Source organism: Tamandua tetradactyla, chromosome 11 (assembly GCF_023851605.1).
Source record: "Tamandua tetradactyla isolate mTamTet1 chromosome 11, mTamTet1.pri, whole genome shotgun sequence".
Lineage (NCBI taxonomy): Eukaryota > Metazoa > Chordata > Mammalia > Pilosa > Myrmecophagidae > Tamandua > Tamandua tetradactyla.
Genome location: NC_135337.1, coordinates 39,060,318 through 39,074,212, shown reverse-complemented (window position 1 = coordinate 39,074,212; position 13,895 = coordinate 39,060,318). Strand labels below are relative to the sequence as shown.

At 35.5% G+C, this 13,895-nt stretch overlaps 1 protein-coding gene and 1 pseudogene across 1 annotated transcript in view; one reads left to right on the top strand and one right to left on the bottom strand.

Moving 5' to 3' along the window:
• The window catches only part of COL24A1 (collagen type XXIV alpha 1 chain), a 427,584-nt gene that overhangs the window by 178,388 nt on the left and 235,301 nt on the right, over nucleotides 1–13,895 (bottom strand). The window contains exons 26-27 of the mRNA XM_077119355.1: nucleotides 3,185–3,238; nucleotides 833–886 (exon numbers count right to left, since the gene is read on the bottom strand). Coding sequence (XP_076975470.1) covers nucleotides 833–886; nucleotides 3,185–3,238 — 108 coding nt within the window. The remainder of the gene's footprint in view (nucleotides 1–832; nucleotides 887–3,184; nucleotides 3,239–13,895) is intronic.
• Nucleotides 11,039–13,693, top strand: LOC143650936 (UPF0711 protein C18orf21 homolog pseudogene; annotated as a pseudogene).

Sequence of the window (13,895 nt, the reverse complement as noted above, 5' to 3'; positions counted from 1 at the left end):
TATAATTTAGGAACGCGAATGTGTTCAAATATTTTAGCCCGTCAAATTTTACAAGGACCATACGTTTTATGTTATTAACACTGATTCAGAGAATCTTTGAGGGGGTAATAATCTAAAATTAAACTTTAGGTATGCTAAATTTCCTACCTCATAACAACTGGAGATTTCTAAAATATAATCTTATGGAGATCTCCTGATAATACAGAAGTTAAAATTAAAGACTAACCTACATAAAATGAAGTTGTAAACAGTATTTTGTGGCACCAGATCCATCATAACATATTTTCTGAAAACAGAATTCTTTTATTGATAATAACCATTCATTCTGTTTCCTATAATATTTAGAAATCATTCAATAAACTAAAGAAGTGCAACCCAGATATCAAATTTGTCAGCTGTTACTACTCTAAAGATACAAGAGAGTACGACGAAGTCTCAGTTCCAAAGTCTCAAATGTCAAAGAATTATATCATGACCACAAATATATAGTTGAGTGGCACTGATGATATATGCCATGGAAACTATAAACTATAAAAGAATAAGTAGAACCCTAACTGAATTTTCTTCTTCAACCATTTTAGCTAATTTATGGTGGTTTAATTCTTCTGTTCAAAAGAATCATTTCACTAAGCCATCTAAATCACATGCTTTTCAATACCATAAAGAATTCTGAAATGTAAACCCTTTAAGGAAAAGAAAATTCTAAAGGAAATTTTATTATAAAATAACACTTTCTGCTTACTTAAATTCCAGTTAAGGCAATTCCACCTCTGGAATGCTTTAAATTTATTAGGTTCTCTGGAAACATATTTTCAAATCACTGAGCTCTTACCATAACACCCTTCTCCCCCTGGGGACCCAATGGGCCTGGACTTCCACGGTCTCCCTTTCAAAACAACAAAAGAAAAAGAGAAACACCGAAACATGTCAGTTATGATTGATCTTAATCTATATAGGCAAATTGTCAAAAATATGCCTTTTATGTATATTTCATTCTCATTTCCAATAATTTACAAATTTTATATTTTTACCTTAAAATTGTTAGACTTTTGATACAATAAAAATCATCTGAAGATGCTTTTAAGAGATAAAATACTAAAAGTTTTATTAAGATGAATAAAACAGAACTTATGAATACTTAAATAGGACTTAAAATTGAGCATGTATTAGATACTAAAGTTTTATAACAAAAATGCTTACAATTTTATGGGACATACAAAATATGAGAATAGTAAAAGCATCACAGCATATTGTAAAATTAACTATTTAATTTGTATAACTACTGAAAAACTTTATTTCTATAGTCTGTCCACCACAATTAAGTATCACAGAAATAATTCTAGAGAATCATGATAAATTTGCCACAGCAGATTAAAAGGATTAAACTGATTCACATTAAAATTCCAAGGACTGTTAAAATCTTAAGTGTAGAATGTAAATAACTAAATAAAACTCAAAAATAATAAAATTACCTAAAATGTTTGAAGTGAATTTTAATATATTTTGTCATATTGTTAATAAAAATCAGTAAGTATTTATTTAGCATATTCAGCGTACTGTATTGGAGTTAGGAAAGAAATGAAAAATGACTTAGATTCTCTCAAGTAATTGTGGAGATGATATCAACAAAGATGAAACATCTAGAAGACAAATTTTAAACTGTTTCATATTTGAAATACAAGGAGGGAAGCAATCAGGAAAGATTGGAGAAGCCTGAGGAGACTTCATGGAGAAGACGGCTCTCGGGTGGCTTCCACAATCTAGGTTTGCAAACTATATGGAAGGGGAGAGGATACCTTAGATTAAGAAAACAGTAAGAACGGGAATGGAACAAGTATATAATGTATGAAACAGGGGACAGAAGAAGGTCAAATTGGGAAATATTAGAGAATTTGCAAGATAAACTGATTAAGCCAGAATTACATAGTATCTTGAAAGCAAAGGAGAGGAGTTCATAGGGTTGGGAGTAGGGAGGTTTTTTCAACATGTTTCATTATGACCCATCAAAATTAGTCTTCCGAAATAATTTATAGGGTGGATTAGAGCACAGAAAGGGAAAGAGTACAAGATATAATTGAGAGGGTAAATTTAGGCATAAAGTGATAAGGGTATGTCTAAGGGGGTGGTTGTTGGACTGGCTATAGGAAAAGGTGAACTGTAAAGAAAGACCCATAAGACCTGCAGACAGAGTAAGCACAGGGAATAGAGGAAAGGGGAACCTCAAAGATGGGTTCACTGTACCTGTCCTGGAAGACTGGAATCAGTATAAGGCTCACAGAAATGAGGTAACAGAAGATGCCAGTTGAGTGTGAGAAAAATGATAAACTCAATTTTAGATATGTTGAGTTTAACTTGAATTAAAAAATTCAGATGGAATAACTGAGTATTATCTATTATCTAATTTACTTCTAGAGCTGGCTCTACTTAACTATTTTCTAAGAGTAGTCTTTTCATAGTCTCTAGCACTGAGACTACCATGCTCACAGTTTATATATAGCTAGCTAGGTTTCAGTAAAAGATCCAAACTTTTTGGTTTATTACCTACTAGGGCCATTACAAGATTCCACCTAAACAAAAAAGTAAAAAAATGCCCTCATTACAAGATTCCACCTAAACAAAAAAGTAAAAAAATGCCCTAGCTGGTTTCAAGTAAAATATTACTTTTTATTTTTCAAAAATCTCCTACATTTGGAACTCAACATGGAAAATCACTCTTGAGGTAAAAAGTTCTAGGTAATCGTTAACCATGTTACAATATCAATTATGATGGTCAAAGATTTCCCAAGAATAACTGCTTACTGGATTCCAAATGAAAATGAAGAGACTGTGACTGAGACTTGGAACAGGTAAAGAAATAACTTATTCTTGTCTTTTAAAACTGCCTCTTTTTGGGAGCTTGTTCTCATAAAGCAGATTTAAATAATATTTTCCTGCCATAGACCTAGATTGTCAGTTTCATCTTTCCTCTTCAGATCACATCTTTCCAACAAAAAGGGTACTTTTGCCCTTTCAAAAATAGAAACACATAGGCTAATATTAGCTATATTTCAATATATTTTAGAGATTCAGTACAGGTACTATGTTAAAAGTTACAAAGGATTTCTAATTAACATAAAATATCATATGAATACCTCTTCTGTAGTCTAAAACTCTTACTATTAAACAGAATAATGAAATAAATTACCTTTTCACCAGTGCTTCCAAGGGTCCCAACTTCTCCAGGTAAACCAATAGGTCCCTTTTAGAAAAAAATATAACAGAAAAAACAGATACATTGTATTCTTATTCTAGCATCCTGGTCTTAAATCACCATAATCACTGTGTTTCTTTTTAACTCATCCTAAAGATTATCGTGGAGTAAAATTTCTCCTGGTGTAGGGATAGGGCCTATAACTTCATATTAGTATTAACAAATCCATTTAGTCAATCAATAAATCTATATGATTGCCTAATATGTGACAGGTATGATGCTAGGAGGCACTGTGTTCTAAACAATGAACAAATCCAAACATAGTCTGTCTTTGTGCAGTTTATAATCTAGTCGATTTATAAATTAACAGTAAGTTCTAAAATCCTGCAGTTTTCATTGCTGTTTGATATGGATACATTAATTTAAGAAATCATTTCTGTGATGTCCTTCTTTGAAAGCACCTAAATAAATGATGGAATTGCACACACCCATTTATTCAATCACTCAAGAAATATTTGGAACCCCCTCTATGCCAGGCACCGTGCTAGTTGCTGACATTTCATTAGTGAGCAAGACAGATATAGGCCAGGTCCTCATGGGGGGAAAGGTCTTATAGCACGGAGAAACTAAAAAACCTCAACTAAAAATGAAATAATTACAAATTGTGATGTAGGCTCATAACAGGAAACTGCGGTGCTGAGATGAAGAATAAAACAGAAAACCTACTTTAAGAAAGATGGTAAGGGAAGGTCTGAGGCCTGAAATTTCATCTGAAACCCAAAGAATAAGAAGGTGCCAGTTAGCCAAGTGAAGAAGGGAGGAAGAGTGTTCTAGTAAAATAAATAGCCTGAGAAAGGAAGGAGCTTGGTGCGCTTGAAAAAGTGAAAAGAAGGCCTTCCGTGACAATAGTTCACAGTGAACGAGGCTCAGAGTTTATCTTACTTTTTCACTTTTTATTTTCTTATTCCTCACTTTAAAAAGCAGTAAAGAAAGCAAAAAAACTAACAGAAGAAGCTTACAATAAGACATAACTCTTCCTCCTGACTGTCTCCAACTATTAGGAGGTTGTTTACTACTTTTATTTAATGATGTGTGAAACAATTTCGTTTTTAATAGCTACCAAACTAAGACCCTGTTTGGATAAATCATCATATAACAGATATTTGATCACACAGAAGGCCCTGAACTATGAATAAATGACTACTGTGTTGAATTTAACTGAAGTTAATTATGTGGCATGATTTTATCCACATATCTATATTCATATCCGTATCCTTACCCACGTCATCTTACACATATCTCTCAAGAGCAACCATGGGTACAATACCACTTATTAAGCACTTTCTATGTGGCTGATTTAATCCTCACAACAACCATATGTGGTAGGTATTATTGAATTCCCCTTTTACAGATAAAGCGCATTAACTGAAGTAGTATAGCTGAGTTTAAGTGGCTATCGAGTACTTAAAATGTGGTTAGTCCAAATTAAGACGTGCTATAGGTATAAAATGTTAGAAATGATAAAAAATAATGCAAAGTATTTAATATTTTTTGCATTGATTACATGTTAATATGAAAATGTTTTGGATATATCAGGTTAAATAAAATATTAAAAGTAATTTCACTGTTTATTTTTAACTTTTTAATGTGGCTATTAGAAAATTTAAAATTACTTGTATTGCTTTCATCAGTAACTTACATTATATTTCTACTGGGAAATGCTGATCTATACTTTTAAACACCATGTTAATGTTACTGTGTATATTCAGTTGGAAGTAACGCAGTTCTGTGCATACTAAGATTAAAAGCGTGAACACTTTCACTCTGAGGCAATCAATGATCAGTGGTCAGTTAATCAAATCTGAGTTGGAACAATGAACTAGAACTTTCCTTTGTGAGACAGTAAACAAAATAGCAGAATCCTAACACAAACTAGCCTTGATTCAGGAGGAAAAAACCTTTGTTAACATATATGATCTAGGTGAGTGAATAAAGTAGTCCCACTTGCCTTATCTTAACATTGAGCATATAAGCCAGAAGTCAATATAACCGTAAAGGTATTCTCCCTGGCCCGTAGCATTTACTTCGTTACAAAATATGGAGATTTTCTGTATAATGCTAGATTTCTACCCCCAGGTGACTCAGTAACTAAATGGGCAAACATTCTTTCTGGCTAATATTAGGACTAAGTAGCAGCACACAGTAACTGAAATGAACATAATTGGGAAAGGTAGATTCTCACTGGAAAAAAAAAGGCAGTTCATCAGTCTACATCCCTGACCACAGGGCATCTTTAATGAAACTTAAAGTTGGAAAAGGTGGATTTAAATTGACTGTCTCATACCATTCCAGGACCTCAGAGTCTAAAAACACATGTCCAATCTGATATCATCACAAGTGTTAGTACGTGCAGAGAAGAATTCATACATACAAGGAGGAGTATAAACTGGCACAATAATTTCGGAAAGCAATTTAGCATATGCGGTGAAGTTGAAGATACACATAATCTACAATCTAGCACTTTTACTTTTAGTTGCTTATATGGGCTTCTACTCACATTTATATACTAGGAGGCATGTAGAAAGATGTTCATTACTGCATTATTTAAGTACAAAAGTAGAATCATCTTAATCATCAGTATGGAAACAGATAAACTGAGGTTTGTTTATACAATGGAGAAAACTCAATAGTTAAAATAAGTGGTCAAGAACTACATACATGAATATGTAAAAATTCTTTAAAATATTTTAAGAATTTAATGTTGAGTGGGAAAAAAAGCAAGTTTCAAAAGGGTATATCATTATATTATTTAAAATTTTAAAACACATGAGATAATAGCCTAATTTGTTAATAGTATAAAACACATGAAAACGATAAATACAATTTTAGGATAATTGCTTATGTCTGTGAAAACAATGGTAACACTGTGATTTTAACTTGCATTTCTCTGATGACTAGTGAATTTGAGATTCTCTTCAGATATTTGTTAGCCTTTGAACATTTTTGTGCAATTCCTATCCACATCCTCTGCTCATTTTTTTTTTTTCTGTTGAGGTTTCCTACATTTTTCTTGATGTTCTGTAGGAATCTTTATATATACAAGACATAAATCCCTTGTAGATTTAGATGTATATTCTCATAATCCATTATCTGTGAGATGTTTTAAATGTCTTTCACTGACTAGAAATCTTTAATTTTGATGTAGTCAAGAGCATTTATTATTATTTTTTGCCTTATATTATTTTCTAGATCTTGTTTAAGAAGCTTTTCCCTACCAGCAGGCTTTTTCTCCACCAAGGTGAACAAGGGATGATCTAAACAAGAGCTGTATTTTAAATATTTAGACAGTTACAGGAAATTGAATGACTTTCTAATCTAGCACAATTGGCCTGTTCAAAAGTCAGTTTTCCAGAAATCAGTTTATAAATAAAGATGGCATAGTATGCACTGAACCAAATTCTAGAGCACAAATCAACTTTTTTCAGTAAATATGAAATAATATGAAGAAAATAAAATTAAGCACGTATTTATTTGTGCATGTTACAAGCACTGTGCTGAGAGATGCAGAGGATACAAAGATGATTAAAATATACTAAGAAGTTCATAATCTAGTAAATGGGAAATAAGGCAAATATTTATTTGACTGTAAATTAAAAGAAAAAAACTATAATTTTATATAATGCAGGGGAGATTACATCTGGGTGGGTACTTAGGATTTTACAGGTGGTATTTGAGGTATAGCTGAACAGTAACATAAAGTTAATCCGTATTGTCTGGGATGTAAATTATGTGTAAAGAAATAGACTGGGAAAGAAATATTGATGATAGACTACTAAAGGCTTTGAATGCCTAGTAAGAAACTATATGCGTTTGTGGTATTTACAAGAGAATTTGTGTTTACAGAAGAATTATTGTCAGTTTTGAGCAAAGAAGGAATGAAACCACATCTGTGCTGAATGGATAGTAATCTAACATCACTGTGGGAAGAAAGAGAAAATGGGAAGAGCAGTTAGAAGATATTGTTCCAGGTGTAATAACTATTATGAGATGAGGACAATGGTATCATCATTAAAATAAATAGCCGGGTCAGGAGAAAAATTAGTTTTATAGGAAAGATGAAGAATTATGTTATGGGACATGCTAATTTTGGCTCTTTGGGTGTTAAGGTTTTCCTAAAACATTAAATTGTGAGATCATAGAAAAATAAATTGTTGAAACTATAAGCATGGTATTGGAAAAGCTACAGAGAAGAACAAGGACTGATTTTTAATGAAGACTGGTTAGAGTCAAGATGTGAAAAAGGAAACAAAATGTAGAATCGCACAAGAGAACCAAAAACGTGCAATGACTGTTAAGGGAGGGAAAAGTTTCAAGGAGGGAGAAATTAATGTCATATGTAGGAAGGTTTGAAAAGGATGTGGATTGAGACAGAGTCACGGAATTTGGCAATTAGAGTGTTGTGGTAAATGCTAAGAACAATTTCAGTAGCTTTGGTGTGTTTCATTTTAGTTTGCCAAAAAGTTAAGAGTGTGTGGGTGGGAGAAGTGGAAAAATTGTGTGGACTCTTATTTTAAGAAGTTTGGCAGCAAAAAAGGAGAAGTTATGGTAGCTGTTTGAGGATGTAGTTTGCAGAATAATTTTAGAGCCTAATTGTGCTCTGTTTGCCAAACGGAAGAAAGTCCATGTACTATAGAAAAATACTCTTCTGAATAGAGGAAAATTACATGCAAAACCTGTATTTTTGCTTTGTATTATAGAATTTTTTAACATTGTTATTGTGAAATATAACATACATACAGAAAAGTGATAAATCTCAAAATACAGTTTAAAAGTAGTTTAAAGCAAATTTCAAAGTAAACTATGGGTTACAGTTCAACAATTTCAAGTTTTTCCTCCCAGCTGTTCTAATACATCAAAAACTAAAAAGAAATATCTATATAATGGTTCAGTAGTTAAAATCACTTGATAAATCCTAACTTCTCTGTCATAATCCTCCCTGTCATTTGATCATTCTCTCAATCTTCAGGGATATTTGGGCCATATCCATTCTAATTTCTTTGTGTTGAAAAGTGATGTTGACATAGGAGTAGGGGAATGCAACTGGTTGATCCTCTTGGAGAAACTGGTATCTCTATGTTTCAGGGCTTATCTGGCATAGAAACAATCTGAAGGTTTTAAGTTCCTGAAAAATAAACTTAATAAGTAAAATTTTATAGAGTCTTAGTTAGATCCCAGGGTTTTCTTTAGGGTTTTCAGGATTACTGTTGGTTGGGGCTTGACATGTCATGGTAATTTGTAATATCTGTCTGAAACTTGCATAAGAGTAACCTCCAGAATGACTTCTCATCTCTGTTTCAAATCTCTTAGCCACTAGAACCTTATTTTGTTAAATTTCTTTACCCCCTTTTGGTCAAACAGGCATTCTCAATCCCACGATACCTGAAAATCATGTCCCATATGGTGGGGAGGGTAATGAGGGTGTTTGCAGAGTTTGATTTAGAAGCCACATCTGAGCAACAGAAGAGGTTCTGTGGGGGGTGACACTTAGGGATGTTTCTAAGTAGGCTTAGCTTCACCATTACAGAAATAAGTTTCACGAGGGCTAGCTTCAAGATAAAGGGCTTGGCTTATTAAATTGTCATAAAATTTTTAATAGGCTATGACCTAACCCGTCCTGATTGGCTGGGTCCAGCACATTTGTAGCAGAGAGAAGGTGCTTTAATTTGCAACCCATAGGGCTATCTTCTGTTAGCTCCCCATCTCTAGATAGTTTCCCTGTATTTTGTATGGCCTGTAAGTTGTAGAACTCATAGCTGGAAGACATACTGGACAAAGGTTCCCTATAACCTAACTTCTTCCTTCCTAGCAAAGCTCTATTAAAAGGTCTGACTGATGGTGCTATGACTTGCTCTCATTTTTGTTCATGAAACCTCAATGGAAACCACATATTCTATCTAAAGAGAGGAATGCAAGCCAGAAACAAGGGCAAAGAATTATATTTTAAATTGTTAAGTACTCAAAAGTAAATAACGTATATATGGAAATGGCCATAATTTATTGATTTTTTTTTTTTAATCTATGGACCCTTTTAATAGAAACGTGGATGACTTTTTCTTTTGTGGTTTTTTTTTGCATGGGCAGGCACTGGGAATTGAACCCGGGTCTCCAGCATGGCAGGTGAGAATTCTGCCACTGAGTCACCGTCACATCGCCCTGGAAACATGGATGACTTTTTTTTTTTTTTTTTTTAAAGGAAAGACAGAGAGAAGGAAGGAAGGATAGAAGGAAGGAAGGAAGGAAGAAAGGGAAACATCCCCAAACATTCTCTTGTTTCATTGTATTTTGTTTTTCCGTTTTTTGTTACATGGGCTGGGGCCGGGAATCGAACCGAGGTCCTCCGGCATAGCAGGCAAGCACCCCGCCCGCTGAGCCACCGCGGCCCGCCCATGGATGACTTTTATACCCTTCTATTCACTCTTCTTGAAATCTTTTATGTGATTGCACTATTTATGCATTGCTGCAAAACAAATTATCCCCCAAAGTAAGTAGCTTAAAACAATAAATACTTATTATCTCACAGTTTCTGTGGGTCAGGAATTTGAGAGTGGCTTAGCTGCGTAGTTCTGGCATTCAAGATTGCAGTCAAGATTCAGCAAGGGCTGCAGTCATCTGAAGGGTTGAGTGCAGCTGCTGAATCCCTTTCCAAGAAGGCAGTTGGCTGGAGAACTTAGTTCCTCATTTGCTGATGGCAGGAGGTCTTATTTCCTTACCATACATGCCCTCCAAAGGGCCTGATGACATGGTAGCTGGCTTTCCCTAGAATGAGTAATCCAAGACAGAGAAAGGAGGCAGGGAAGAAGCTGCACTGCCTTTTATGACCTAGTCACACAACATCACTTTTATTATAACCTGTTTGCTAGAAGGAAGTCACTAATTCCACCCTACACTAAAAGAGACTAGACTACACTTTTTAGAGGGAAGTATATCAAATAATTTGTAGACATATTTTTAAACCATCACAATGACTAAATTCTGTTCTTGGTATTTATTAAGACTGATTCTTCCCAATAACTTTATTTTTTTAGTTTTTTTTAGATCTATTTTCAAGTGACAACATTTCTGTAAGAACTTTCTAAATTAATGCTGTCTACAGAACATACATTTTCCTAAATATGAAATGCATAAAACATCTGTCTTAATTTTGCTAAACTGTGAGCACAATACCACAAACTAGTTTTGACTTATGTAACAGGAATTTATTGGCTCATGGTTTCAGAAGCTAGAAGGCCTGCTTCCTTCTGGGGTTGGTAGCATTCTGGCTGACCAGCAATCCTTGGGTCCCTTGGCTTTCCCATCACTTTGTGAGGTCTGCTTCTTTCACTTCCAAGTTCTGTTGACTTCCAGCTTCTGGCTCCTAATAACTTTCACTCTCTATATCTGAATTTCTTCTGCTTACAAAGGATTCCATTAATCCAGATTAAGGCCTAACCTCATTCAGCTGGGCCACACCTTAACTAAAATAATATCTTCAAGAGATTCTATTTAAAATTTACACACCCATAGGAATGGGAATCAAGACCAAGAACATGTCTAAATTGGTGTACATAATTAAATCCATCTCCTCTCTCACAGTCAACCCCCTGGACACCCAAAAGACATGTTATTCCCACATGCATAACACATTCACCCAGTATCAATTCCCAAAAGCCTTAAGGCATTTCAGTAATAACTCTAAATCCTAAATCTCATCATAATCATTTATAGCTGTGTTCTATCCTGGCAAAATTCCTCCATATTGATGATCTTGTGAAACTTACAGAACAAGTTATCTGCTTCCAAGTTACAATGATGGGTCAGGTACAGGACAGACATTCTATGATAGAAATTGGAAGGTAAACGAAGGTCACAGGACCCAAGCAAATCTTAATCCAGGCAGGCAAACTACATTAGATTTCAAGGTCTGAGTCATTTGTAGATCAATGCTCTGTTCACTGCTCATGCTCAAGAGGCAGTCCCACCCTTTCCAAACAGTTGACAGGAATTATGCTCTCCCAGAATGCGGAGTCTAGGGCCCAACCTCTCAGAGCACTACAGTGGTGGTGTCGCTTTACTGAAACCTGGGGTGTAGGCCAACCCTGCCGTATCTAAGCACTGGGGTGGCTGCTAAACTTTCCCTGATTTGGAGTGGGAGCACCATCTCCTCCAAGCCTCTGAACAGAAGCCTCCTCCCTCCAAGCCCTGGGGTGGACCCATCCTTTCCACATGTATGGGTGGGTCCTCCCTTGGCCCAAGGAGACTTTTATTTTTGCACGGGCAGGCACCGGGAATTGAGCCCGGTCTCTGGCATGCCAGGCAGGAATTCTGCCACTGAGCCACCATTGCACTGCCCCAAGGAGACCTTTTAATTCCAGATTCTATGATTCTGGCCTTGAATGAAAATTCTAGAGTCAATGATTCTGCCCTTGAAGTCATTCTTCCTTCAAATGATCACTTTGTTGACCCATTCAGTCCAGGTTGGCAGTGCTTTTGTCATATAAATTTCACAAAAACTTTGTCAGTTTTGTGTTTAGTTCAAGAGAGTCCAAACTATCAGACAAAAGGACTTTCTACAGATCCTTCCTGGTTAATTGCATTTCCAATCCTGACTTTCTCTGTTTCTCCATGGCATACCTTCAAGAGAGCATACCCTCTTTAGCAAAGAGTTGTTCAGTTAAACCTCATGTGGAGCCCAATTCTTGGGGACTCACTACCTGGAAGCTCAGGGAGGGCCCTAAAACAGGAGCTTCTGGTCCTAGCCTCTAAGCATGCTATTTGGATGGGCTGAGAATTTGCCAAATCATCAGTTGATGGGTTCTTTTGTAGTTAAGATTTCAGTTCTCAGTATATCCATTTCCTCTCTCATTTTGTTAGAAGCTTCAAGAAGAAAGCAGGTTGCACTTTCCACACTTAGCTTGGAAACCTCTTCAGCTAAATAGCCAAGTTCATCTCTTAAAAGTTCTCCTTTCAACCCAAAACTAGGACAGATGTTACTCTTCTTCTTATTTTTTGTATGCACTATGGTGGGGTCACACTTCATTAATTTTCCATGTGAGTAACCCGTTATTGCAGTACCATTTTGTTGAATTTTGTTTGTTTGTCTTTGTTGGTTTCTTTGTTTTGTTTGCTTGGGAAGTGCATGGGCTGGTAACCGAATCCAGGTCTTCTGCATGGTAGGTGAGAATTCTACAACTGAACTACCCTCATACTCTCATTCTTATTTAATTAGCTATTGAAAATCTGTTATGTAAGGAACTATACCAGCTAATTTAGTACTATATTAGTGTATTAATATTGTACTATAAAGTATTATAGAATAACATATAAAGGAGGGATCAGCAAACTATGGCCCTATGGGCTGGCTGCCTATTTCTATAAATAAAGTTTTACTGGGACACAGCCATGCCCATTCATTTATGCTTTGTCTGTAGCTGCTTTTGCACCCTGATCACAGAGCTGAGTAGTTGCAACAGAGATCATAGGGCCCTAAAAGCCTAAATCATTTATTATCAAGCTTTTTAAGAAAAAGTTTGCTGACCCAAGATAAAGCAGAAGATTCACAGTCAGTGAAGTTCATGGAAAACTCCATGGAGGAGGTGACATTTGAGCTGGGATTTAATGAATGTGAAGAACTTTGTTAAACAAAGTGGGAAAGTAAAGTGAATAATAGGATCACAAGCACAGAGGCGGAAAAGTTAGCCTGACACATATAAAATAGTTCCTTTTGTCAGAATGACAAGTAGTAGTGAGAAATAAGGCTTCAAAGATAGGTTAGGGGGATCCCCATGGCGTGGAAGCAATGGTAGCTACCGGGATGAGGGAGAAAGAAACTTGAGGATGCGGCAGAGAAACTACAAATTAATTGTCCCTGCCAGGCCTGCGATCTCCTATGATAAAAGCACTTTTGAAGAAACATGTCCATACCGTTTCCAGCTGGTGGTGCTGAAAAACTCTCAAGTACATCTGAAATCTAAGCCCAGACCGACACCCAAAATACAGTAACTTCTTCATCAACAAGTCAAAAATTATTCACTCAGTTTTAAAGAAGAAAAAATTGTAAAAATGTACAAAGACTCCAAAAGTGTATTGTTGATTACTTGTAAAACATGCAACAGAACAGTTAAACATCCTGGTAAAAGTAGAAGTTTTCTATCAGCACTGAAGAACACTGAAAAATCCTACCACTACTGCAAAGAAACCCAATCCAAAGACACCAGGGAGAAAGACTCAGTGTTCTGCAAACCTAAATCATGACACGGTTGGCTCTAAAGGAAGATTTGCAGAACGCCTACATCTGGACAGTATACACCCATTTCCTCATCAAAGAACGGGAGGAAAGCAAAGAAACACTTCTCTCAACTAAGAATATTACTTAGTCAGAAAGAATCCCCAAACAATTCAAAGGTGGACTTCAGAATGTCTTGTCTTCTCTACGAAGGATGCATTTTGAAAATAGGAAATATCTAATGTAATTTCTGAAAACAAAGTTAGAATAAGAACATTTTTCACTAATTCTTAGAATACATGAAAACTAGGTCCAAGAACAAACTTTCCTTGGCATCCTTCAGTGTTTATGGAGATAATACCTCATTGGAATGAATAAAAATTCTGTCCCACAAAGGGTGGTTGTGAGGATCAAAAAGTATGTGAAAGGTCTCTGTAATTAGTA